The sequence below is a fragment of the Harpegnathos saltator genome, unplaced genomic scaffold (genome assembly GCF_003227715.2).
Source record: "Harpegnathos saltator strain DR-91 unplaced genomic scaffold, Hsal_v8.6 scaffold79, whole genome shotgun sequence".
NCBI lineage: Eukaryota > Metazoa > Arthropoda > Insecta > Hymenoptera > Formicidae > Harpegnathos > Harpegnathos saltator.
In genome coordinates, this window is record NW_020230637.1 from 291,849 (window position 1) to 317,463 (window position 25,615).

At 51.8% G+C, this 25,615-nt stretch overlaps 1 protein-coding gene across 9 annotated transcripts in view; it reads left to right on the forward strand.

The window, feature by feature from the left end:
* unc-13 (protein unc13 homolog) overlaps positions 1-25,615 on the forward strand; it is a 115,111-nt gene that overhangs the window by 49,330 nt on the left and 40,166 nt on the right. For 6 of the 9 annotated variants that reach the window (XM_019840452.2, XM_025306595.1, XM_025306599.1 and 3 more), the window contains 3 exons: positions 17,802-17,845; positions 21,016-21,106; positions 24,908-24,916. In XM_019840452.2, the coding sequence (XP_019696011.2) occupies positions 17,802-17,845; positions 21,016-21,106; positions 24,908-24,916 (144 nt within the window). The remainder of the gene's footprint in view (positions 1-17,801; positions 17,846-21,015; positions 21,107-24,907; positions 24,917-25,615) is intronic. The other 3 variants (XM_025306596.1, XM_025306601.1, XM_025306600.1) reach the window with 1 other exon arrangement.

The window sequence follows — 25,615 nt, forward strand, 5'->3', positions numbered from 1 at the left end:
TCACGGACGATTGATTTCTCGCGTGCCTCGAATTCATTGTACGCCACGTAACCCCCGAGTGTCGAGTGCGCTGTACGTCGACTGACTGTAAAGCGAGAGCGCGATACCGCTACGAATTTAAAGGATATATTCCGCGTTAAGGTTAAGGCCGTGCCACCAAGTGGCACGTATACTCAGTCAATATTGTATGCGATATCGAGAGAGAGAGAGAGAGAGAGAGAGAGAGAGAGAGAGAGAGAGAATGAGGAAAAGAAAAAGAATAGAAGTCAAGCTTTGCTGTCCGAAGGCAGGGGGGGAGGAGGGCGCACGACGCGGTCGTACGTCCTCTCTTCCGTGGTTTCGCCATCAAGGTTGTTGCTGCGAGAGGCGGAAGGAGGCTCGAGTCTGTCGGTCGTCTGAGAGACGCACGTTACAAAACGGTACTAGTCAATTTACGTGTAACACCACTAATAAACGCTTGGCCAAGCAATATTTCTAAAGAGGAGTGAGAGCGACGTATCGCTTCCGAAAGTGGCCGCCGCGCGATCGATCGATCGATCGATCGATCCGACGCGCGGCGGATCTCGACCGTCGAGATTATCCCGCGCCGGATAATCCGCGTGGCCGCGCTGCGAAGGGAGGCTCATTTAATAGGCGTTTTAGGCGTAATTAGATCTCGATGCTTTATTCATAGGTGTTTATAACGCTTTATAAGGTTAGTCACTGTTAAACGTTAGTCGATCCGCTGCTGCTGGTGTCTGCGCGACGTGGACCGGTGTTGTGAGTGAATATCAATGCGCGACCGCTCGACGGCGAGCCCGACTCGCTTCGCCGGCTGGTCCTCGTCCCCGGGCGGAAGAGAAAATCATGATGACATGAAAATGACGGGAAAACGGACCGAATTGAAGAAATGAAGAAATGAGTTTTCCTCGTCATTTTCATGCCCTCGTCATGATTCTCTGGTTCTACCTGGGCCGTTTCCCCCCGCGCTCGGCGCTCGTTCTCCCCTAGGCTCTTCGTCGCCTTCGTGATCCACCTTTGGAATAATGACGCGCGAGGGCGCGTCTCTCAACCCGGGCTAATAACCCAAGTAGAACGAAAAATCATGATGACGTCAAAATGACGAGAAAATGACCGAATCACGAGGAGAAAAAGAGTTTCCCTCATCATTTTCATGTCATCGCGATTTTCTGTTCTACCTGAGAGTGACCGGTCGCGCCGAGCCGAGATCGGCTCGCGCGTCGAGCGTCAGCCGAGAGTCACACAAAGGAGCGTATGAAGCGACAAAGTCACATTATAGCGAGTAAGAGACGCGCGCCGCGCAGGCACCGCGAGGAAAGAAACTCGCATTTCGTCAAACATCGAAAACCCATCGCTCCCGAGAACGCCCGCGACGACGACACCCAACTACACACACACACACACACGCACACGCACGCACGCACGTATACACACACATACACACACACACATACAGACACGCTCCGAGGAACACACTCGTCGCACACGCGAGAGCCGACGTTCTCATCGAGTGAGACGAAGAGAAAAGGGGCAGGCGAGGGGAGGGGAAGAAAACGGACGCGGAAACGACCCGAATGGAAATCGCGCGCCGGCGTACGGCCGTAGGAGAGAGCGCATTGCAGCAAAACGCATGTAGTCGCCGCGAAACGCGTCGTTTTTTCGCCCGCGAGGCTATCAGCCACGTTTTCGACTCTCGCGTCGCGAGAGCGCAAAGTGAAGGAAACACAAAGAGGGGCCAGGGAGGAGGGCAGGGGGAGAGGGGAACAGAGAGAGAGAGAGAGAGAGAGAGAGAGAGAAAAGAACGGGGAATCCGACGGGAAGTAATCGCCGACAAACACATCTCGCGCGCGATCCTCGAGTCGCGCGAGCGCGAACACAAACGCGAACACGAACATGGACACAGACACAGACACACGGCACACGTATAGAGGGAGAGGTCATCTCTCTCTCTCTCTCTCTCTCTCTCTCAGTTCCCGACATAATAGGATATCGACGACGGGCACCTACATCCGCAGTTATTCCGCTCGCGTCCTCTCATCAATCGCGCGAACACTACGTGTACCCTAGCCGCTCGATGTTGCAATGACTGATTTCCGGGTACGAATCGGCTGTCCCGGAGCTTTCGCGGAGCTTTCAGCAAGCTTTCGCGACCGAGCGTCGCGTTCACGTTACTCGCGGCGTTCAATCGCGGCTTGCAGATCAGCGTCGCGATCGACGAAGCGCGATCGTCCGAAATCTCGTCGTCGTATCAGCGGGTCGGCGCTCGTCGCAAAGTACGGGGACTTTTGCGAGAAGACAGGAAGAAGAAGAAGAAGAAGAAGGAAATGGGAGAAATGGGGCGACGGATGCAAAGGACCACTTATCCACGGGGAAAGAGAGAAAACACCGACGACGCTCGCGTCGACATTGTTCCGGGTATTAACCCATATCCAGGGACGCGCTGCTTGACGCGCGGCGAGATACATCGCGGAGCGATATGTTATAATTCCATTCAATCGCGCGTGAACGCGGAAAAAGAAATCGATACCTCGCGTCGTAAAAGGCCCGCCGTCACGTGAGACAGTATTACGCCGACAATATCTTCGCAGCTTGTACCTTTCTACCGTTTTACTCGCTCCCTCGCGAGACGACCCGGCGCTTCCACGGGAATTTCGCTCGTGGATCTTCTTCCGAGCGCACACACACAGACACACATACACACGCGCGCGTGCGGACAAATCGATGAATCCCTCCGATGACGTTCGTGCCGGCCGCTGCAGGAAGGACCTGCGAAAAACGCGACGACGCCGAAGAAAGTTCGTCGATACTCGCGTCACACACACACACACACACACACACACATACGCGTACAAACGACATGCGACATGTTATGCAATTTTCTACGATTCCCATCGTATGTCATAGTGCGGCTGCATAATGCGGAGAACGACAAGACTAAAGGGTGATTTACACGATGCTGCGTTTACTCGCTTTGAGCAAGCTTCTTAAGTCGCCGGTGAGAACTTCTTCTAGACGCTCGATTTGTACTCGCTAGCGTCAGAAATTTGGAAGACGCAGCGTCTATTAGTCGCTATGGCAAAGTTGAACATGTCCAACCTTTACCGCTCGCGTCAAGCGACATTAAACTGCCCTTTTTCTGTACGAGCGGATGCACCTTTCTCAAAAGTTCTTCAAATTTCTCGCACGTTAATCGCACTACTTTACGCTATGCGGTTGGATCCTCCAATGCCAATTCTTTGAAAAGATTATTTGATGCTCCATGAGTTAATCTTCTACCTATCCACTTACGTACCCGCATTCTTCTTTTTTTTTGTTTTTTTATTTTGTTACTGAGCGCCACGGATTTCCGCTTGAAAAGCACGACAGCAGCTTCAACTGTGTCATTCCTTGACGCCATGATCCTTTTAACTGACCGTTTCCGCAAAATTCTCCTTAAAACGCTAGCGACTAAACGCTGTTTATCAGCATCGTGTAAATGCTCCAACGCTAGCGACTTTGTCAGCCAGAAATTCGCTCTAGGAAAGCGAGACAAGCTGGCGACAAAAGAAGCGCCAGCGTCAAGCGTCTAAAGTAGCATCGTGTAAATCGCCCTTAAGCGAGCGTTATTGTACATCGTCACTGTAGCGACGATTAGTACACATCGTACCATGGTAGCGTAATAGAATGGTATCGTGATGATAGGTGATCATTGACGCGTCGTTTATATACACCGCGTCGCATCTCGGTCAATTCTTCGAAATTTACGTTCTCACACCCATCAGCCCATCAGCGTGGTCGCTCTTCGAGAATCTTCGATATGAGATCCGCGACGAGGTCCCGCGACGACGAGAGGTCCCCCGTCGGAGTCGGTGCGTTTCTTCGCGCAAATTAGATCCCACTTCCATCTTGTCGGGCGTCTCTCGAGAGTAGAGAACAGGGGAGAAGGTGGATTCGTATGCGCGCGTGTGTGTGTGTGTGTGTGTGTGTATGTGTGCCGCGGCGGGTTAATTCGCGGGTGTATATACACGACAGCGCGACGACGCGGGAATATCACTGCAGCCGCGATCTCTCGAGTGGAGCTCGCAACTGATACTATTTCTCCTCGTTCTCCTCGTTGGCAGAGACGCGCACGCACCCTGCTACTTCGTAGTCTCGGGAGGGTCTCGCGAGCGTTGCGTACACCGGCGCGCGGCCGATACGTTCTCAGCCGCGGCAAGATTTCGCAGCGCGAACGGACGCTGCGCGTCGCACGGTTGCGTCGCGCGCGAGAAATCGCATACAGAACACACACACACACACGCACACACCCACGTATGAACAAACAAGTACACTCACGTCCGACGCATATGCTTCCGTATCTAAAGACTTTTACAGCCGTATAGTACCATAATTAAGCTAGGAAGTATTATCTCTGCGTAACTCGATGTGTGTTAGATTTAATTAGGTGACGGGGACAGTACGACCAAACGGCGCGGCGTTCGAGGAATGCGCGACGACGCCGGTCTCGCGATGCCGAGGCGCGTGAAACGCTCCTCGTATGCGAGAGAGCAAAAATCAAGGGTAGGAGAGCAGAGAGGAAGGGAGAGAGAGAGAGAGAGAGAGAAGAGGCACGCGAAAGATTCCGAAGCAGGCGCGAGGACGAAGAGAGTACAGCGGGAAGTCGCCGTCGCGGAATTTCGCGACGATTACGGCGCTCGTAAAATTCGCCGGAAGCGCGCGTAACTGAACTTTCTAATAGACTGCCCAGAATATTTTCAGTCGTTGAGGCTCCCCCGCCGCGCCGTGCGGCCGCGGGTGGAACAAAGTTCCACTTTTAGAAGGACCGCACACAAATCAGTCCGGTGTTATTTCTTAAAGCGAACGCGGCAGTATTGGCAGTAAAACGGAAGGGATAAAAGAGACAAAGAAGAAAGAGGGCAAGAACGGGAGAGAGGGAGAGAGTAGAAAAGGCCGGCATGTGAGACTGGCGTCGCGGCGGCGATAAAGTCGACGATGAGAGAACGGCGAAGCAGATAATTGCGAACTAGGTGGTACTGTCCCAATAAGAAACGAGGAAAGGAGGGAGTGTCATTTAGCGAGAGAAATATCCGCGAGGTAATTCCTTCGTGGATGCATAAATGAGCGATGAGGAACAGGCGACTCCTGCGAGACTACACGTCGTCGAGCCTCGCGCGCCGATAACGATGAGAAAAGACAAGACGATCGACGGCACAGGCGATCGCCCGGCAACAAAAAGGGGAAGAGAGTTTCATTCTCGCTCGCTCCGAGCTCGCAGCGTCGACCTCGCCGAAAATAACCCCGTAAAAATTTCATCGGCTTCCGAGACTCGTCGTCGTCGTCGCCGCGGAGTTAAACGCGAAGCTCGATATCTTCCGGCAACGAGCCGTCCGCGAGCTCGAAAGGAGAAAACGCATTCGCGGTAATTGCAATTACTTCGTGAGCACGCGCGCGAGTTTGTCGGAGAGCAATTTTAATTAACTCGCGTCGCGGCGAGGAAACTTTGCGGTCGCCCTCGCGTGGGAAAATTACAAAGTTTTTTGCGGTAATTCTTCGAGCTTCGCAATCGGACTGCTTAGCCGTCGCCGGGGCGGTGCGTTTTTAACAGAGTGCCGAGAGCACCCGCCGTCCATGCGGTGGCACAAATTGAAGGGAAAATGTCGGCTTGTTAATTAGAGCGCCGCTGGACGGCGCATGTTAAGGACGGCTTTAACGGGGAGCCGCACGCGCTCGTTACCCGGATACGTATCTATCGGAAGCAGCCGCTGGGAGGAACTCTCGGTAGAACCTCGGAATTTAAGCGATCGCCATTACGTCCCCTTTGCTCTACCTCCTCGTTTCGTCCTGAGTGAGAAATATCGTCTGGCGACGTGCGCCTGGCGCCGCGTAGTCGAGTCACGCTTAAATAAAAACATATGTCGCGCGAGAGAAAGAACGAGAACGAACCGACGAAACGGCCGCGCCGCGCAGCGTAAACGAAACAACAGTTTGGCGAATTTGTATCGGTCGCGAAATGCGCGACGACGACGACGACGACGACGATGGCGAAGACGTAATTTCCCTCCCGCCATGGCGAGCGTACGCGGGGCACCGTAAGCCGCATCATTCGCGGCGGGACGCAGAGCACGCGGGAAACGCCATTATCCTTTTTCCATTACGCGGCTTCCTTGATCATCCCGCGCCCCCATCAATGAGGGGGAGCCTCTGGCATCGGGTTAATTAATGGTCGTCGCTCTGCTACCCAAGCCGCGTTAGCGGTCTGCGCTTCTCGTGGGCGGCGTTGTTGCTCTTTCGCGTACACGTACGCTTGTTGTATCGTGTCACGGAATACCGTAAAATTTTACGGTGCCGTCGGGCGGGCAACAAGCCGCGCCAGAGGACCGCGTGGAAAGCCGTCGTTTGACGTTCTTGTGCCTCGCCTGCTCAACTTTACGATCATTCTCCGCTATAAATTCGCCGTTTAATCCGCCCGCCGAGCTCCAATTATTTCGTCAAATGACTCGAGCGCAAGAGGAGCGCCCATCGATCTCCGGTGTCGCGGCCGCGATCTTCGCGGCCTTCCTTCTCGCTTCTCGCCGCGCGGCGGGCGCGACTGGTAGTTGCTCAAATTGCTTGTTAAAATCCGCCTCGCGGCGTACGCGCGCGCGCGCGCGCGCGCACACACTCTCCTGTCAACGCAAATATTTCCACGGAATTTTCATTCATTACGTTTGATTAATGCCCGATTCGGCCTCCCGCAAATTGCGACGGCCAGACTCCGGAGAGAGGCTGTGAAAGCTCGGCGAGAGGAACGAGATAAGGTGAGAGGAAGAGATTAAAGAGAGTGAAAAAAGAGAGAGAGAGAGAGAGAGCGAAAGGGGAAGGCAGAGGGGAGGAGAGAAAGAGGAGTGCTCGGTTGAACGAGGAGCGAGAGTGAAACACCTTTAATTGGATGATCCGTCGATGCAAGGGATTTTAATTGGACGAGCTGCGCCGAGAGCGGAGCGAATCTTCCGGGAGAATCGAGCGCTCCTGGCTCCTCGACGTTTCCTGAATCGCCTTCGAGATAACCGAACGATTCGACTGGCGACCGGCGGCGGTGTGTCATGCCGTATCGTGCCGTGCCGTGCCGTGCCGCACTCGCGGCATCGATCGATCGGTTGGCGGCGCGATGCCGGAGGAAAATCGGCCGATCGAGAGGAAGAGACCGGCCGAGGGAGACGAGAATAATCTCCCTTCCCCCCCCCCTCCCCCCCGCCAGTCGAATCGTCGCTTCTCCGGAGGATTGGCGACACGAGGCCAATGTACGACCAGACCAATTCTCTACCGTTTCTCACTTTTATATGAGCGTAAGAGCGAAAGGTGCGAATCCAGCGTCCAGCGACCTTAAGTATAAATATATATATATGTATATATATATATATATATATATATATATACACTAGACGCTAATAACACGGTCATTAATGATTGTATATGTATATTGTCATGTTATCATCGTACAAACAAACTAGCTAACTAACTAACTAACTAACTAACAAGCGAACACACCTACAGACTTACACGTAATAGGTGTCCAAACACGCTCGTAATCGTCTTCTCGTAACCGAGTCGTCATGACTCGGACACGGTGCGCTCGGCCGAATTTTTCCCGGGCTCTTTCGTCATACATCTCACGTACGAAATAATCACGACATTCTCGCCATCGACCCATCGTCCCACACGCATACACCTAATTCACGCGTATGTATATATATATATATATATATATACACATGACACACACAAAGACACAAAGGTATATATATATATATATATATATATTATAGCCTACTACACGGTAGATTTGTGTCAATTAATACTAATAACGAAACATTTAGTCGTGTTTCTCAGTCGGAGGCGAGGACGAAACGTAGTACATAAGCTTTCGTGTGATAATTGGGACAAGGGGGGTATCAGAGAGTAGCGGAGGGGAGGCGAACGTAGCCCGGTAGCATCCCACAGACTCGCATCACGAAGGCAAGGTCGATTGTCGTGCCGCTTCCTTCCCAACGAGAGGCTGTCGTGCGACCCGCGAGCGACGGTAAGGGTGCGATTTATATAAATCGAGTTTCGTTCGGCGTATATGATTAAAAGGGGGCGGGAAGAAGCGGTTGTCAGTGGATGAATCGACGAAAGTCGAAGGAAATGGAAAAAATCTCTTGGCAGAACTTTATGCGTCCGAAAGAAACGCGGCGACCAAAACTTTCCGCACTTGAGTGCCACATTCTTCGCGATACGTTACATCATTTTTTTTATTATTATTTCCCTCAGTGAGAAAATATGCTTCATGAGAATTTTAAGGTATATATATATTTTGTGTAATTTGTAACTTTTAAATTTTCCGAAAATCCTGCTTTCTTTCCTGCTTTAACCCTCGTTATTGTTCTCAAAAATTTGAAAATTTTTACATAAATACTCGCGAGAAAATTGCGCGCTCTCTCAGATTCAATTGCACATAATAAAATTATCATCCAAAGTCGCATTTTTGGGTGAAAGACGTCACGCTGCAAGCAGTTGCAGACGCGCACAAACAGGCGGAACGCAGGTCATCAGGCGCCGCCTGACCGTAGCGTGTCTGCAACCACTTACTTAGCGCGGCATATTCGACTCGTGTGTGAAAAATGCAATCTCGGAAAATAATTTCACAATACACCGTTGAATATGGCGTCGAATCCTTTGTAATCTCTGCCCTTGGGAAACATTGGAACTTTGCAGAAACGACAGCGTGAAGGGTGCGTTAAAAAATGCAACTCCACTCTGACAAATCCAGACAAATGCAGCATCATCAAGTAAATTAAATGCAAGAAGAGAACGGACGCGAGTCGACGGTAGTTAGGCAAAGTTCTCTCACGTCTCTCAAGTCAACGAATTTTCCGTCTCCGTCTCAAAAGAGACGCAGCAATTAACGTCTCGACTATTATTCTCCACGATATGTTACGCAATCTTTCTTTTTACCAACTTTCTCCCCCCCGGGACCCCTGGCCCCCCCACGTATTCTTGCGCCGTGCAGTTGGCAGCGCTGGCATCGGTTAATTTTAATTGATCTGTCCGGTCGCCCGGCGGTCCGGCCAGGCGCAAACTTGCCATTTTCGATATATCGACAGCGCGACCCAGGACTATTCGTTACGGAGGAACTGGCCGAGATAACGAAATGATCGATCACGCGGGAGAGCGGGAGAGAGGGAGCTTCGTTCCGACAGGGCCGCTTGCGCGCGACACACGATTTTCAGCTAATTCCTCGCAATATAAAAAAATACACACACACACACACACACACACAAAGAAAAATCAAAAAAGAGAGACACCATCGGATCAGCATGACGGATAAGCGCGTTCGCCGTCGTCGTTGAAAAGTTGCACTTAGAGTCGCGATCCGTTATTTATATCTCGCTAAATCCACCTTACGCTCAACGACACGAAAGTTTTGCTCGCAGCGCGGTGTAACGAAGTTCGTTAAGATGCAATCAAGATCCATTAACGGCTATTTAGAAAGGCACTCTGCCACCCTCTCTCCCTCGGAGAGATGCCCGGCGAAAAGGATCCACCTCGCGCTGGGGATATATATAACGCGGTGCGTGTCGGCGATGTAGAAGATGTAGCGTATGTAGAAGAACGGCCTCCTTCGCGGGCGGAGGGAAAACCCGTTTCGCTATTCGGATGATGAATACGCGGTCGTGCGCGAGATAGCGCAAAAAAAGCGACGTGACGGATATCAGGAAACGAGGGAGGGTCGCCTCCGAGAGAATAAATTCGCGGTCCGTAAAGAGAGTAATTTCGCGGGATACGTCTCGTAAAGAGAATAGCGTGCTCACACACACACACACACAGATACACACACATGGGCGCGCGACGACGACGATGACGGCGACGTGCACACGCAAATATAAAAGGTAGACAACGCGCGCCTCTGCGATCCGTTTTCCGCGGCCCTCGAGACGGACGGAAATCTCTCGAACGAACGAAGGGTAAATCACAAGAGCGCGTTCAACGACACCGGCGGATATCCTGGCCAAGGACAAGGACATCCGCTCCGCCCGCGCGCTCGCGCCGTCGTGACTTATTCAATAATATCTCGTCGGCGTCTCTCGCTGCGAGAGCGTGTAATAAGATCGTTCGTAGTATAGCTTGCCGCTTGTTCAGCGTCTCTCGTAACCGCGAGTTACGAGTTACGAGTCGCATGCGGCGTGTTACGCCCTTCGGCGCATTCAACTTGGTTAATCCATTAGTCAGGGCGAACGGGAAACTCCAGCTCCGCCTTTGCGCGCGTGCCGCGTCGTTCCTTTCGCTGAAGGCTTCTGCCTTTCGACGCGCACAATGCGGAGGGCGCGTTCGCGATATCCGCATTACGGGTGTATCGAGATTTCGGCGTCGCAGTCGGCGCGAATTTACGACTCGCGTGAGACACGAGCGCGAAGCAGCCCGCGCCCTCAGGGGTGCCGTAGCGGCGCCGAGTTGAAAGCTTCTTATCAGATTCGCGCAGACGACGATATGAAGCCCCCGATATGAACCCCCCCCCCTCCCCCCGTTTTCTTCCGCGGATCTCGGCCTTGAGGTTAATTAAAAGACGAGAGAAAAAGAAGAGCTCAGTGTCCGTGCGAGACCGAGTAGCAGTTTCGGCGGCGGCTGTGTTCCATTGTTGCTCCCGCGAGAAAGCAACGCGCCTGTAAAGTTGTCGCTGACACTTTTGCAAAGATAATTCTTCAATTATCCCGCTGTACACGATTTTCGGAACGAGTAACTTTTGCTTCAGTTTGGAGAACTGCTTAGGTTTCGCTGAAAATTCTCCAAGACCTGTCGTGGCCTCGCAGAAAATCTCCGGCCGCGTTCCTCGAGCTTCAGAAACAATGTTGAGTGGCTTCCTCGGGCTGCGCCCATAAGACTCGTCCGTTCGTCCTGATCCTCCCGAGGCCAGGCACGTGCACACCGAGGCTGGCAAGATTCCGACCGGCACGCCCGAGGCGAAGGTCCTCGAGTTCGCTGTGCGATCACTCGCGAGGCTCAGCCGTGAGCCTGAAAACGGCCGTGTCTGAATCACGTCTGACGACTGCTCGTATCCCCTACTTATTGCCGGCCATTGTGCTACTCATCGCGGCCGCTCGTCCGTGGACGATTATCCGGGTTCCTCGCTGATAAAGACAGACTCGGCGAAATTTCACGGGACATTAAGCGCGTCGCGCTCGTGCCGGTTCACTCGGCTAAACTCGGTTGAACAACGCAGTTGTTTAGAGGAGGAGAGAAGGACTTTATGACGCACAGCTTGTGCGCTCGTGCGATTCTTCCCTCGCCCTCCCGCCCATTCTTGTCGACCTTCACTCGGTGGCGTCGTGCGGCCGGACGGCGCGCGCGATCGCGTGCGAGGCACAAGCGGCGGATTATACATATCCCGTAATTAAGACTATCGGCTGCAACAACAACGAGGCTGCTCAAACGAGGCGCGATTGCGATACATTAGCGCCGCCTGTGATACGGTAATGCAGCGTTAGGGGCGAGTCGGGGAGGGGGGAGGGCTGGCAAACACCTACGCTGGTGGCACCCGCGCGCGCTCGGCCACGGGCGCGGCGACGCGACGCTCCGAGATAAATCGCGGTGTGAGCTGTGGGATGTTTGGGCGAACGTGGGATCAGGTTGTGGGTCTACACGACTGGCTGCTAGGCACAATTTAGGCGCATACCACGTTACTATCGTTACACACATACAGCTCGACATATCATTCGCAGAAATCGCATATGCATAGCCGACAAACATACACACACACACACACACACACACACACACACACGCCCGCCCACTTATCCACACGCGCGCACACAAATACACGTACGGGCGAAATGCCTCTGGTTACCTGCGGCCATTCCCACTTTTCGACTCAACGTGCCGCGCGAAGCGTGCGCGGTAATTATTCGCGCGTCACCTCGCGACGAATCGGCCGGGCAATTGACGACGCGCGATTGATTCATCGGCGTCGCGCATTCCGCCTTCCAGACTCGCGCGCGCATTTCCGACGTCCCGAGCGTGCGGCATTTTCCGCGCTTACGTTCGCCGGCGGCGGCCTCGAAACGAAGAAACCGCCTCTGCCCGTACTCGTTTATCTCCCGCATTCTCCCGCCGCCATCGACATCGGTATTCTCACGATGATTGTTTGACACGCGTCGCCCGTCGCGTTGAATTCCGTGTGAATCATGCCGAGGCTCAATTGATGATTGCATTACCAAAGGCCCGGTGTGAATCAGTGTAAATACCGATACTCGCGCGCCTGTCACCGCGTCTCGCTATTGGCGGTTTCCATCGGCCGTAGCAGCGATTTTTCAAATTCGATCGGTTACACGGGCAGAAAAACCGGACTCGAATGAATGTGATAGGGCACGAACGGTCGAGAGAGAGAGAGAGAGAGAGAGAGAGAGAGAGAGAGAGAGAGAGAGAGAGAGAGAGAGAGAGGGAGACGATATTTTCGAGTCACTCACGAAACAAGTTCGATTCGCGAACAGCCAGAAATTCTCGTTTCCCCCGGCGAAACGCGTTTGCTCCGTTCATCGTCGCGTTCACTCAGCCGATCTTTCCTCCCGCATACAAAAAGGGAAAAGGAAATTATGTAGAATTCTCTCGGGAAAAACCATCCAAATATCATACCGTAAAGATCAGTTATACGTAAAGCAACGCAGCGGCCAGTCACGGTACTTCAACGCGCTCGGACAACGTTTCGTTACGCTGAACTAAACGACTATCTGTCTGCAAATGGCGGCTGTGTATTCGTACATATCGCGCTGGCCTTCGAGATTTCGGCGGTCTCGCCTCGCCTCGTGACTCGTCGTCGATTATCATTACGCTGCGTCGTTCCTGGTCTCTTGCACGCGCGCGCGCTCGCCCTCTCTCTCTCTCTCTCTCTCTCTCTCTCTCTCTCTCTCTCTCTCTGGTTTGCTTACTTAACAACGACCCACGCGCGTGCACGTGTAACACGCGCACGACAGTGCAGCGGAATTGGCTTTTATGCAAAAGCATGCACATATCGCATGCATACGTAAGCGAGCGAGCGAGCGAGCGCGCGCGCGTGGACGTTGTCGGGGCGGGAGTGTTTGTGCTTCTTCCGAGCGCATTAGCTTTTCCCGTTCCTTGCTCCATTTCCATGTCCATTAATCACGGGCGACAATCGGATCCGCTCGCGAATACGAAGACCATCTCGCGGGAAATCCATTCGGCTCGGCTCGCCGCCGTTTTTCGCAGACCTCGCGCGGCCAACTGCGGACCGCGTTATCGCGATATCTCACGAATGTACATACACAACCTCGCGTTCCGCTCATGCGTCGTTTATTCGCCGCGTGTCTTTGAGCCCGCGGAGCGCCATTGCGGAGGAATTACCGGCGGCCGTCCGTCGCGCTGATACGCGTCGCGCACGCGAATAAACGCTCGGGTGGCACGGATCAACCCGCGCGCGACACCATTCACTCGCGACTTTCGTCAAAGCCACCGGAGTCAGCGAATAGCGAGGCCGCCGAAATCCCGGCGTCTTATCGCCGCCGGTGGATCGCGGCGTTTCACGTATATCGCGCGCATCGCGCATTTACATATCATCACACGCGCTAAATGTAGTCCTTCATCAGCGCGAGAGACACCCCGCTTCGCGATGAGTTATTAATCATCGCGCAAGAGAAGAAGGGGAAAGAAAAGAGCAGGGGGAGGGGAAAGGGGAAAGCGAGGGGCCAAATTACCGCGACGTCCATTAGGAGACGCGTACCAATATTTGACAATCGTTCGCGGTTAATCGACCGTGAGACGTATTCGTGAGAAAGAGAGATCAGAGGAAGAGAGATAGAGAGCCATAGAGAGGTAACTCCTCGGCAAATGAGAAAAGAATCGTGTTTCTCTCTCTCTCTCTCTCTCTCTCTCTCTCTCTCTCTCATTAATGTTTCCACAAGGCGCGCGCGCGTCAGTCGTTGGCCGCGGGTAAACCGGGAAACAGGGCACACAGCAAAGAGCTTTATCGCGAGTGTCCTCTCGTCGAGACGAGACGACGACGATGACGCCGACGACGACGACGACGACGACGACGACGACGACGACGACGACGACGACGACGACGACGACGACGACGACGAAGTCGCGCATAAATTTTTCCTCACGAGCTGCCGTTGCTAGCCAAGCAGGCGTTCAGCCTGGAGACTGAAGAGAGAATTCGGCTGCGCCCCGAGTAGTATTCGGAAAGGAAATCCATCGCGAGAAGCGTTCGCAATGAGCGAAGAGAGTCGCGGAGTCTCGACGAGCGGGCGCTTCCAAAGTCGCACCTGCATATCATCGATATCGTTTCATTGAATGTCATTCATATCATTAACGAAGAAGGGGCGGGACGAGCGAGCGTACAAGCTCGCCCCCGTCGATCGATGTAGTACAGCGAAGATTTCTTAAGGCTTCTCTCAACCTACCTAGCGAATAGCGCCGTCAATTGGCGACTAATGTCTAAGCGAGTTAAAGGGAAAATACGTTGTTAAGGCCTAATAGATAACGGTGAAATTCGTTAGAGACTAATAAGCGACACACAGGAGCGCGCGTATGTGCACGCACGCGTGCGCTCACACGCGCACACACACACACACACACACACACACATACACACTCGATATACATTTTGGTTGTTAAGCGAACGCTTATCAGAATTATATTCGCGAAGCGATACTATTCCATGTAGATATATATACTATATTGAGTTGTACGTATATATGTATACTTCCACGCCTTCGAGCGCGTCTCGTGAAACGAACAGCTCAACGAAGGCGCGCGCGCGCGCTCGACGTCACCGATCGGTCTTCCGGAGTGTACACCCTTCGCGCGACTCGGTCGAATCGGTCGATCCATTATCGCGGCGTCGCGTCCAAATCTCCCGACGCGGAATTCGCGAAAAACGAGTCGGCCGCGCAAGTCGGAAATGTCGCGTCCAATTCCCTCGCGTTCGCGGTCGCGCGCGCTCGCGCGCGCGCGGAGCCGGGAGGGGGATTTACGATTTTAGCGAGCGGATCCCGCTAATTCGTCTGTCGCTCCGACGAAATTCACCACATCTCTATATTATGAATAATTAATCCGCGCGTTGTGTGTGCGTATCCCGGACTGCGTTGCGGCAAACAAAACGTCACGCTGCGCGCCATGCGCGACACGCCGGCGGCCGAGACCGCTGATGAAATCTGTTTTCGCTTGACGAAAGAGAGGGCGGAAGAGGCAGATGCGAGGGAGACCACCGCTTTTTATACGCGATTTTACGCCATTTTTACGAACGTACCTTCGCCGTCTTTTGCACGTCGACGTGCACCGGCTCCAACCGGTGGGCGAGGCGCTTCCGTACCGTCGCGACGTTTCACCTCATCCCGACCGGACCGGTCTCATCCTTTTATTGTAATCGCGTGGGTATATCCTCGAGCTTTGACGCTCGCGTCCGTCGCGGACGTGCGCGGCGCTACACTCGCGAGGAAGAACGAAAGATGACGATCGAGCCTTCGTGCGCTGGATTTGCGTGCGCGCCAACCGAGGCGCTCTCGAAGGCCACCACTTTGTGGCTAAACGTGAAAACGAAACGAAACTCGTCGTACTCCAGTGTTGTCTAAGCTTTTTAAGCGAACAGAGAAACCCCTTTTCGCGAGACTGTTCATGAAAGAGAGAGAGTGAGAGAGTGAGAGAGTGAGAGAGAGAAAGAGAGAGAGAGAGAGAGAGAGAGAGTGAGAGAGAGAAAGAGAGAGAGAGAGAGAGAGAGAGAACGAAAGATTGAGCAGGAGAGGAAGAGCGAGAGAAAGAGAGAGAGAGAGAGAGAGAGAGAATGAGCGAGAGAAAGAGAGGGAGAGAAAGGGGGGAGAAAGAGGCAGAGAGAGAATGCGAGAGAGGACAAATGCGCGAAAATATGTGCTGATGAAAGAGAGCGAGAGAATGAGAGCGAAAGAGAGGGAGAGAGAGAGAGAGAGAGAAGAAGGGAGGGAGAGACTGCGACTGGAACGAATGTCGGGGAGTGAAATTGCGGTGTGACAGAGTGATGCTGAGGGATGCGCGAGCGTTAAGGGACAAATATACCTGCGGCTCTCTAACTCTAAATATTTATTACACTTGTTACGCTATCGATAAGTTTATATTGTATCTCTATCGTGACAGAATTTACGAGTATTGTACGTGATATTATATTTATACGGGCTGTTACACTCTATCTCCGAAACTTCCATTTTTCACCGCGCGACCGAGCGAACGAATTCAACACGCGAACGGGCGCAGGGGAACGGGAGGAAAGAGCGGAAAAGCTGGGGGTGGAGGTAGCGGAGGAAGAGGAGGAAGAAGAGGCAGGAGAAGAAGAAGAAGAAGAAGAAGAAGAAGATGGAGAGAAAGTAGAAGAAGTACGGCGAGTAGTCTCGGGGTAGACAGGGAGGAAGCGCGAACAACGTCCGGTACGACCGCTATGGATACATCCCTTTCTCGCCGGCCGCCGGTATCGATCAGTCCTCGAGATTTTCGTGTTCCGGAGGCGTAAAGCCGACGCGGCGGGAATTTATTGAGAAAAATCGACGTCGGGCAGCGCGCGTAGGCCGAGCGAGAGCAGCCTGATGCGAGGAGGACCGTCGCGGAAGGTCGAGACCCCGTGCTCGCGACAGGCACGAGGGGGTGTTACACCGGCGGAATTTATCGCGAGCCCATGGACTCGAGCGAACGAACGAACGAACGAACGAACGAACGAACGAACGAACGAACGATCGAGCCATGAATCCGACGGCCTGACAGACGACAAAATGCCCGTGCTTCTTCGAGGTCGCCGGCGAGCCGGGCCGAAGGTTGATTAATGGCGACAAGCGAGACGAAAATGGGTTCAACCTGTCCGACGAACGAGAAAGGGATTAAAGTGGCGGCTCGTAGTTTAACTGGCAGAGTGCAAGAGAGAGCGAGAGCGAGAGAGAGAGAGAGAGAGAGAGAGGGAGAGGGAGAATGAGAGTGAATGAGCGAAGGAGCGAATGGAAGAAAGTACGCTTAGATCGTATGATAACGCGGTCGATGGAACAATAGATTCGGGGCAGCGAGGAAACTGCAAGGTGGCGTTGCGCGGGGAGACAAAGCGCGACTAGTCGAGTCGTGAGAAGGGAGGATCGTAATCTGAACCAACCGGCTGGGAGAAGAAGGGAAGGTGAAGAAGCTAGAAAAGAATTTTCCGGAGACCGTATATAAGAGGAGGAAGGACAAAGAGGTGGCGGGAAGACTTAACCGTATGAGAAAACCGAGAGCGAATGATAGCTTTTTCTTCCCTTTTTCCATTCCGCCGGCCGGCGACGCAGGAAGAACGACGTCGACGACGGGCTCTTTCTCCCCGCGCGTGACGGTCGTCGGTTTCCTCCAACGCGCATCCTGGCGCGTTCGTAATTCTTCCTCGAGGCTGTTCTCCCGAGTATTTAGGTTTACGACTCAAGGCAGAGCATTGTGCGTGCGAGCGCGCGCGCGGCCACGGAAATTGGAGCGAGAAATTCTGTCCGCGATTACGCGATGATATTCATCGCGCTCGTCGGCTGCTTATTAGAATATCCAGCGTGTCGGCGCGGAGAAGTTTGGACCTCCACAAAGGGTCGGTCTCGCTGCAAAGTGCAGCGTATTTCCGCGGGTCGTCCATACCGTGGCCGCGGCGCGCTCTTTATCCGAGACTGCGCGTGATTACGCTTGAGAAACAATTTACCTGCGCCCACCTGATGAACCCTCCACCCCATCCAGATCGTTCGCGCGATCGGCGTCGCGCGCTCTCTCCATTTCATTTTTCGAACTGTTACTGAGCTTGTTTTTAATAAACTTGTTTTTTTGTTTGTTAGAACGGCAACGTACCGGGCGGCGATTCTGGTGGACGGGCGAACGGGTGAGTACTACCATTTCTTCGATTGCACGTTCAATCATGCGCACCTTTCCCCCTTTCGTACTTTTCTCCCTTCTTTCGCGGACAAGCTACGCTCGCGTAGCTGGTCGGTTCGTTTGCCTCAGCGCGCCTGAATGTCGGCGTCACTTGCTCAAAATTATTCCCGTTGAGGTAACGTTCGTAAATATTCTCGGTGTACGAGAATATTTTGTAATATATATCGAGAGATACGTCACACAATATTTTTTTTGAATCACATATTAAAAAGAAGAAAATAAATTACACGGCGGAGAGAGAAATATCTGTGGCTGGTAGGGACGATTCGAGATGGCCGGATCATTTTTCCGGAATGTCAAGTGGGAGACAGGCTGAAATCGACGATAAAATTTCGCTCGATCTGCCGTCATTCGTTACATAGATGTTTCTCCGATAAATTTCCATTCTGAGTCGCGCAAACGACGACGAATTTCGCAATCTGTCGCCCTCTTGCCATCCGACGAGGACGTTTCTTGGGTGTTCCTTATCGATTTTTGAACGTTATATATATTACAGAGCGGGCTACATTCGATTACGAACGAAAAGTTTTGAAACTGTGAAATACATAAGAAAATATTTTACATTATATTTTTAAAATGTCTCGCGTGTCTTATAATTTTGTGCATTTACCCAAAAATGTGCTTCCTTCATCTCTCATTATTGAGAACTTTAACATTATTGATAACTTTTACAAGTTACACAAAAGTTGAACAAAATTTGCATCTAACTACGTATAATCTAACTACATATAATGAGATTATTATCTAAAATCTCATCTTCGAGATACGAGTTGTAGACGTCACGCTGTAAGTAGTTGCAGACGCACATAGACGGACGGAACACAGGACAGGCGCTGCTTGACCACAGAATGTTCGCAACTACTTAGAGCGCAGCGTACAAAACTCGTATCTGACAGATGTAACCTCGCTAGATAATTTCATTATACGTCGTTGCATTTATGCTAAAATCCCTGTAAAATCCAATTTTTTCCCTTAAAAAGTTTTGAAATTCGAAATAGGAACGACAATGGGGATGAAAAGTATATTAAAAAATTTAACAATATTGTAAATTGATCAGTCCAAGTGCAGTGTTACACAGTTAAATTAAATACGACAAAACTCTCAATTTGAAAACTTTTTCACATGCATATTCCCATCCATTCACTAATAATTAATTTTAATTTATTTCCGAGAGTAATGAATTTTCTCTTTTTTTTTCTTTCTCTTTTTTTTTTTTCATCGAATCACCTTCTAGAGCCTTCTGTCGCTTTTAAACGCGCTGGAAAGCGCATTGTTCTGCAATATGTATTAAAAATTTATCGATATCGGCGGAGGGTACCTCCGAACGTTTTCTTGTTAAATCTTGGGACTGTCCACGTACAAAGCTGAACGTCTTTTCTTTCCCGAGTCGCAGTCCACGCTACGTATCCACGATTCGCTCGACGATTCAATCGAGCGAGCCTCAATGAATTATTTCTGAGAGGAGCGTTTACGTAACAAGAGACAAATATCCCCTATAATTTTACACAAGGTCCGCCCCAGTTCGATAAGTCTCCACGTCACATATATCCGTCGCGAATTTGTCAGACGCCGCACCGTGAGGGCATTCGGCCGGGCGAGGAGCATCGAGTATAATTTTATGCTCACACCCAATCGACGAGGCATGGATTCCGCGGAATCCGCTGGGACACGGTAACTTGGATCTTCCGGAAAACTTGTTAACTAGCGCAAATTTCCATCGCGCACCTCGCGCGATAGGCCCTCGCGAAGGGCTCGATGAATCACCGTTTATGCCGTCGCGCTGAGGAATCTCCCTTGGAGCTATTGCTAACTCGCGGCGGTAGTTTGACACGAAAGTTCACTTCATCTCCGGGATTCTACGGGGAATCAAGCGAGCTCTCTGTCGTTTGTCTTCCCTCCCCCCTCTCTCTCTCTCTCTCTCTCTCTCTCTCTCTCTCTCTCTCTCTTTTTCTCTACCCTCTCCCTCTCCCTCTCTCTTTCTCTCACGCGCGCTCGATCGCTTTATCGGCGGCCGATTCTTTCGACGTCGGATGACAGAACTTCCAATTGATCCCGGGAAATTACTCCAGAGATCCACGATGCCGCGTCCCAGCCGAGAATTGCATGCCTCTCGAAACGTAATCGCGACTCACGTACGTGATATCCCTCGCAACAGACACTACCCGACTTGAAATGTTGATCAGGTTCACCTAACATTGATAAGGACCTGATAGGATGAATGAAAGGTAATCCTAAGCAAGTCAATCCTTATAAATGTCCTATCGACAAGTGAGTAAGGAAGGTACCTTTATAAGGTTATAATGATCGGGTCCACATTAGGACCTTAATGTACTAACTTAGTGTATGGTATAACATGGTTCAGTTAATCAGGTCCTTGTCGGAATCTTATTCATTGTACCTAATATGGTTTGCATCATCAAGTTTTAACAAAACAATTTTTGGGTGTCATTTCCAAATATAAAAATGTTTGCATTGAAAAAAACACTTCAGATCACTTGAATATATTTGTAAAATGCTATAGAAACTATCCTTTTTTTCAGCAGTCAATAAATAGTTGTAAGATTAACGTGACATGCAACCTTTCTCTTCAACACTACTTTATGTCTCGTCACCTTGCGATACTTCACAATCTTATGATATTCATTTTATGTTTCTTTTCCGAAGCATTTTACAAGTATGCTCGAGCGATCTGAAATATTATTTCATGCAAATACCTTTTTATCCGGAAATGATATGAAAGAATTCTCAGCGTGTCATTTCTTATTCCTAACGTCAATCATCCAATATAGCCGTGGCGAGTAAAATCAGAAGCCACAATTTGAAAAAGAAAAAACGTAATAAGGATTTCATAAGGTAACTCAATAAGGGCCTGACTATGAATCCTTAGGATTAAGGTCCTGATATCCACGCTGCGTTACATTACTTACCAGGACCCGATAGTATTACCTTATTGGGAACTGGTGTCCAAACGAGGTTAACCTGATCAGGACCATGGGATAAATTTCTAATCGGGTAACGACTGCGGCAGCGGGCAGAAGCGGCGCGAGCGTTCGTATCGACGACAGGATCGCGCTAACAGACACGCGCTGACGTAACATCCGAAATCTTTTGTTACAGACACCCGGGCGACAATCCTTTCTACAGCACCATCGACAGCATGCCGGACATTCGACCGCGACGGAAGTCGATACCGTTGGTTTCCGAGCTGGTACGTAGCCGTTTGCCCATTAACACCACTCCGTCATTGTCTCTCTCCGCGTATATACATATGTATAAGTACACCGTGTATACACATACATATATGTACATTGCCTGGACCGTCCGTATACCATTCGTCGGAAATAATTACCGATCCGACGAAACGTTCTCGTTGTGCTGGTCGTCAACGTCGCCAACGTCGTCATCGTCCTTATCGTCGTCGTCGTCGTCGTCGTCGTCGTCGTCGTCGTCGTCGTCGTCGTCGTCGTCCTTGTAGCAGCGACAGCCGTCGTTCCCCTCCTCGCGATATCCGGCCGGGAGAAGTCGCTGAACATTAAACACGAACGTCTCGCGCGTTCCCCTCGCTCGAAAGCACGCCACGGGTTTGACCTCGCGATGCTCGCGGCGAGATTACGCCGCCGGTTGAATTTTAATTAATTCGCCCAACTAGCCCCTGGGCCATCTCCGTTTGTTTTAGAATTTTAACGCGTAACCGGCGCACGCTTTGTGATCGTATGCTACGTTTGCGCGAAACACGCTCGGAATAATTATCGCACTGTGCTACCTGTGCTTTTTTCCGCGCGGCGCGACGCGCCGAGCCGACTTACCGAACCTCCATGCATTATTTCTCGCGCGCTATGAATTACATGCCCGCGAGCGTTCATCGACGCGTACGCCGGAACACGTGGATGCTCTCTCTCTCTCTCTCTCTCTCTCTCTCTGTCTCTCTGTTTCGCCGATATAGATGGATATTCTTTTTGCTCGTTTACATCTCGCCGCGGAGTCTATAACCGGGATGGTCGGTGCGGAGGAGCGCGGCCGAGTGAAATATTACAAACTGGAGGACGGCGAATCTATTCGCGGGACGCCGCTTTGAGTGTCGAAGTGAGATATAAAATATAAACCGATATTCGGCACGCGAGCAGTCGAGCGAAAGAGGCAGGGCGGGGGGGGATATCGATTATGCTAATACACTCGGCTACCGCACGATCGCGCGCACGGTTGTTCGCTTCGACGTTTGTCCGATCGCGTTTTCCCGGGGAAAAGGCGTCCCGCGACTGTCGGCTTCGTCCTCCGTTCGCTCGCGCCCTCTCCCTCCTCCCCCGGCGGATTTTATCGGCTCAAGCGTAAATGATAACCGCGCTAATTACGCTTGGGATTTAATTATTTTCCCCTCCGCCGGGAGGAGCTCTCTCTCTCTCTCTCTCTCTCTCTCTCTCGATCGCGGCGCGACGCGATGCGACGTTACTTCTTCCCGGCCGAGACAGCTCCGTCGGGCGAGACGACGGCAACGACGGCGATGACGACGACGACGACGACCTGAAATACCTTCGTCGCGAGATCTAACTCTGTGTGTCGCGTACGACGCATCCGAGGATCGCCGCGCGAGAGATGGAAGAACATGAGGGAGAATAAGAGGTACAAGGAGAGGAAGCAGGCGACTCTCTAACGAAGTTAAATCGGCGGTGCATCCTCGAACTTCGTGTCCTACAACGGAGACGAAGCGAAATGTACTATCCTCGGATGCGTCTCGTACCGAACGTGTCGTGACCTAATTGCGTGTTTTACGTTTCAGTGTTAAACCGTCGTTTTCCGCGCCGAATCGAATTGCCAATTTTTTCCCCTCGAAAGAAAAAAAAAAAAAAAAAAAAGAAAGGAAGAAAATTAAACGCCGAGCGATAAAACCTGGCGAAAAATATTCTTGCCTCGTGTGGCCTCCACTTTCCTCCTTTCCCGCTCCCCGGAATTTCTGCCCTCGGAACACGGTGTCTCTCACGATCCTCTCTCGACGGGCATCCATATTCGCCTCTCGCATATATACCCGCGAGTCGCGAGTCGAAAAAAAAAAAAGGGAAAACGCGAACGAGAGCAGGGCGAGAATGAATTCGCCGAGCACGGCGATCGAAATTTCATTACAGTCCAACGTGGAATCTCATAATCGTCGCGCCCAATGAGGGTGACGCGATCGCGGGCGACGACGGCGTTTCCTCGTCGGGAAATTGAAATTCGCGTCCGGTTTTTCGGCCGGGGCGCTTTTACCGCGGGATGCAAGGTCGCGTGCTCGGAGAATAGCGGGAAGACAACTCGCTATTTGAAATTCGGATTGGCCGGGTCGGCAGACCTCGACGATTTATTCCGCTTGTGTCGCGCGGGACGCGTGTCTGCTCGTGTCGAGGGACGAGCGCGGATTGCGGGTCCTTTCAAGCGAGAATCCTAGTCGCGCGCGCGCGCCGTCGACCGATTCGTCCTCGTTGGCTCCCGCCGCTCGGCGTCCTCGCCAGAGGACGTCGAGGAAATTGCGCTTGATTCGCAAGAGAAATGCAAAACGGTACTCGTACGTCGTATTAAAACGCGTCCCGCATCCCCCGCGTTGTTGTCTCAATTATAGTCGCGCACACGCGCCCGGTGATAATAAAGAAAGTGTCCCGGTTACGTCACGGATGCCGCTGAGAGCCGCGCGGGGGGGAGCCGGCTGCTTGCGTGTGCAACTAGTGCGTGAGACTTGAAATGAAATTCTTAAGTAGTTTATCGATCGAGCGCACGCGAGCGCGCGCCGAGGAAACAGCCGCCCCTTCCATGGGTGGGGGGATAAGTGTGTCGCGCGAAGCGTGTGATTTAAGTCGGGCCGGAGGGCCGAGGCGCGAGAGGGCGCACGCTGAGAAAACGAGACACTGACGATAAGAAGCGCGATAGAAGCCGTCGGCTCTGGAAATTTGAATAATTGAAAGGAGAAAACCGCCGCCGCCGCCGCCGCCGAAACGCGCCGCAGCCGCGATCGACCGAGCGCCGCGCGATTCTGGTGGACCCTCGTGATCTCGCGAGGAAATCTCTGCCCCTCGTGAATTTAAAGCCGATGTGTTTCCGAGAGAGCACACCGTTCCTCCCTCTCTTCCCCTAACCGCAACCTAACCTCACGAGTAGTGTCGCACTCCGAACCTTACTGAATATGAATACCCACCAGCCCACCCACCCCCTTTAGATTCCGCAGTCCGATGTCTGTCTGCCCCATGTATGTTTAATGTCAACATTTTTATATACACACACGTATCGATTGATCATTGTTGTGTCTCTCGTATACAAAACTCGGATCCTACCGCTAGGATTCGCGATGTGGATATCATGTCGCGCGTGAGCAAAGTCGTCCAGGCAGTCCGCGAGGAACGCGGCGCGGCGGGCGGAAAAATCGCGGCGGTGAACCGTGCCGGCGTTGGACGCGCGAAAATTGACTGACGACCGCACGTGAAACGTGATTACCGCACGGTAATTCCGCCCGTTCGAATTCATCACGGAGACATAAATTCCCGGGGCGCGAATTATCGTTGTGTCGCGCGCGTCACCGACGCGACGCGCCGCCGCTACGTCGCGCTGTCACGACGGCCTTTTACACGAGGAGGCGACGGAGTCGCGCGAGATCCTCCTCCTCCTCCTCCTCCTCCTCCTCCTCCTCACCGTCAGCTCACCCGGCAGCTTTGTCTCTCCGTGATGACGATGATCGGTCCTAATTAACGCCCATCAACATTGTCTTTGTTGCCTCTCTTGTGTCTGACTTTCATAAAGTACCTATATCCGGATCGTATAATCCAAGAAAAGAGAAAATAAAAAAGAAAAGAAAGATAAGAAAGGAAAAGAAAAGAAAAGGAAAAGAAAAGAATAACAATTGCGAGTGATACACGTACTAACCGGCATATAATGCTATTTTCTCTGTTTGTTCTCTGTGGCGCCCGTTGTTGTATCCACCTGAACACCTGAAAAAAATAAAACCACTCACTGAAAAAAACCTCTCAAAAAATCTCAAAAACTCTACCTCCAGGTCTTGAAGGTACTAATTAAATGCCTCCTTAGCAAAAAATCGATTGAAAGCTTGTTCGAACGTTTATGCATGCGCAACTTCTTTCACTTGGATTTCGTTCGCACTGGTTCGCTAACTGGTTAACACGCCGTTACTCCGGATATTCAGTTTCTCTCTCTCTCTCTCTCTCTCTCTCTCTCTCTCTGCCTCTCGCTGGTTCTACACCGCTTACGACTCTTGCATTTTCTTCTTTCTTTCTTCTTCCGTTCCCTCTTCTCGTTCTGCCACTCCTGTTTTTTTCTTCGCGTTTTGACTGTTTCTAAAGTTCAGACATGCGCGTCCTTTTTCCGCTGATGATTCGCCACCGCGACGGCGATACGCTGCATGCCTTCTCATTGCGATTGGTTGAAAGCCGCGTTCGCGGCTTTCCATCTTCTCGGCGGGACATGAAATCAACGCCGCGAAAACTTTTTGATTACATCACTAATTTGATACGAGTCCGTTACGCGTGTACTGCTCGTTAGCAGATACAAGTCGCAGTAATTTCGTTACCCGCGGGGACATGCAATTTCTATTTCCCGCGTATAAAATATCGAGTGCGAGGGAACGGCATGTCGGGTCTCTAGCGACTCGTTAAATTGAACCGGCTACGGGTGTTTCGATCCGTATGATTAAAGACTGCCGATGTTTGCGCTTCAGCAAGACGCATTGTAGTCGTGCTTTTTAATG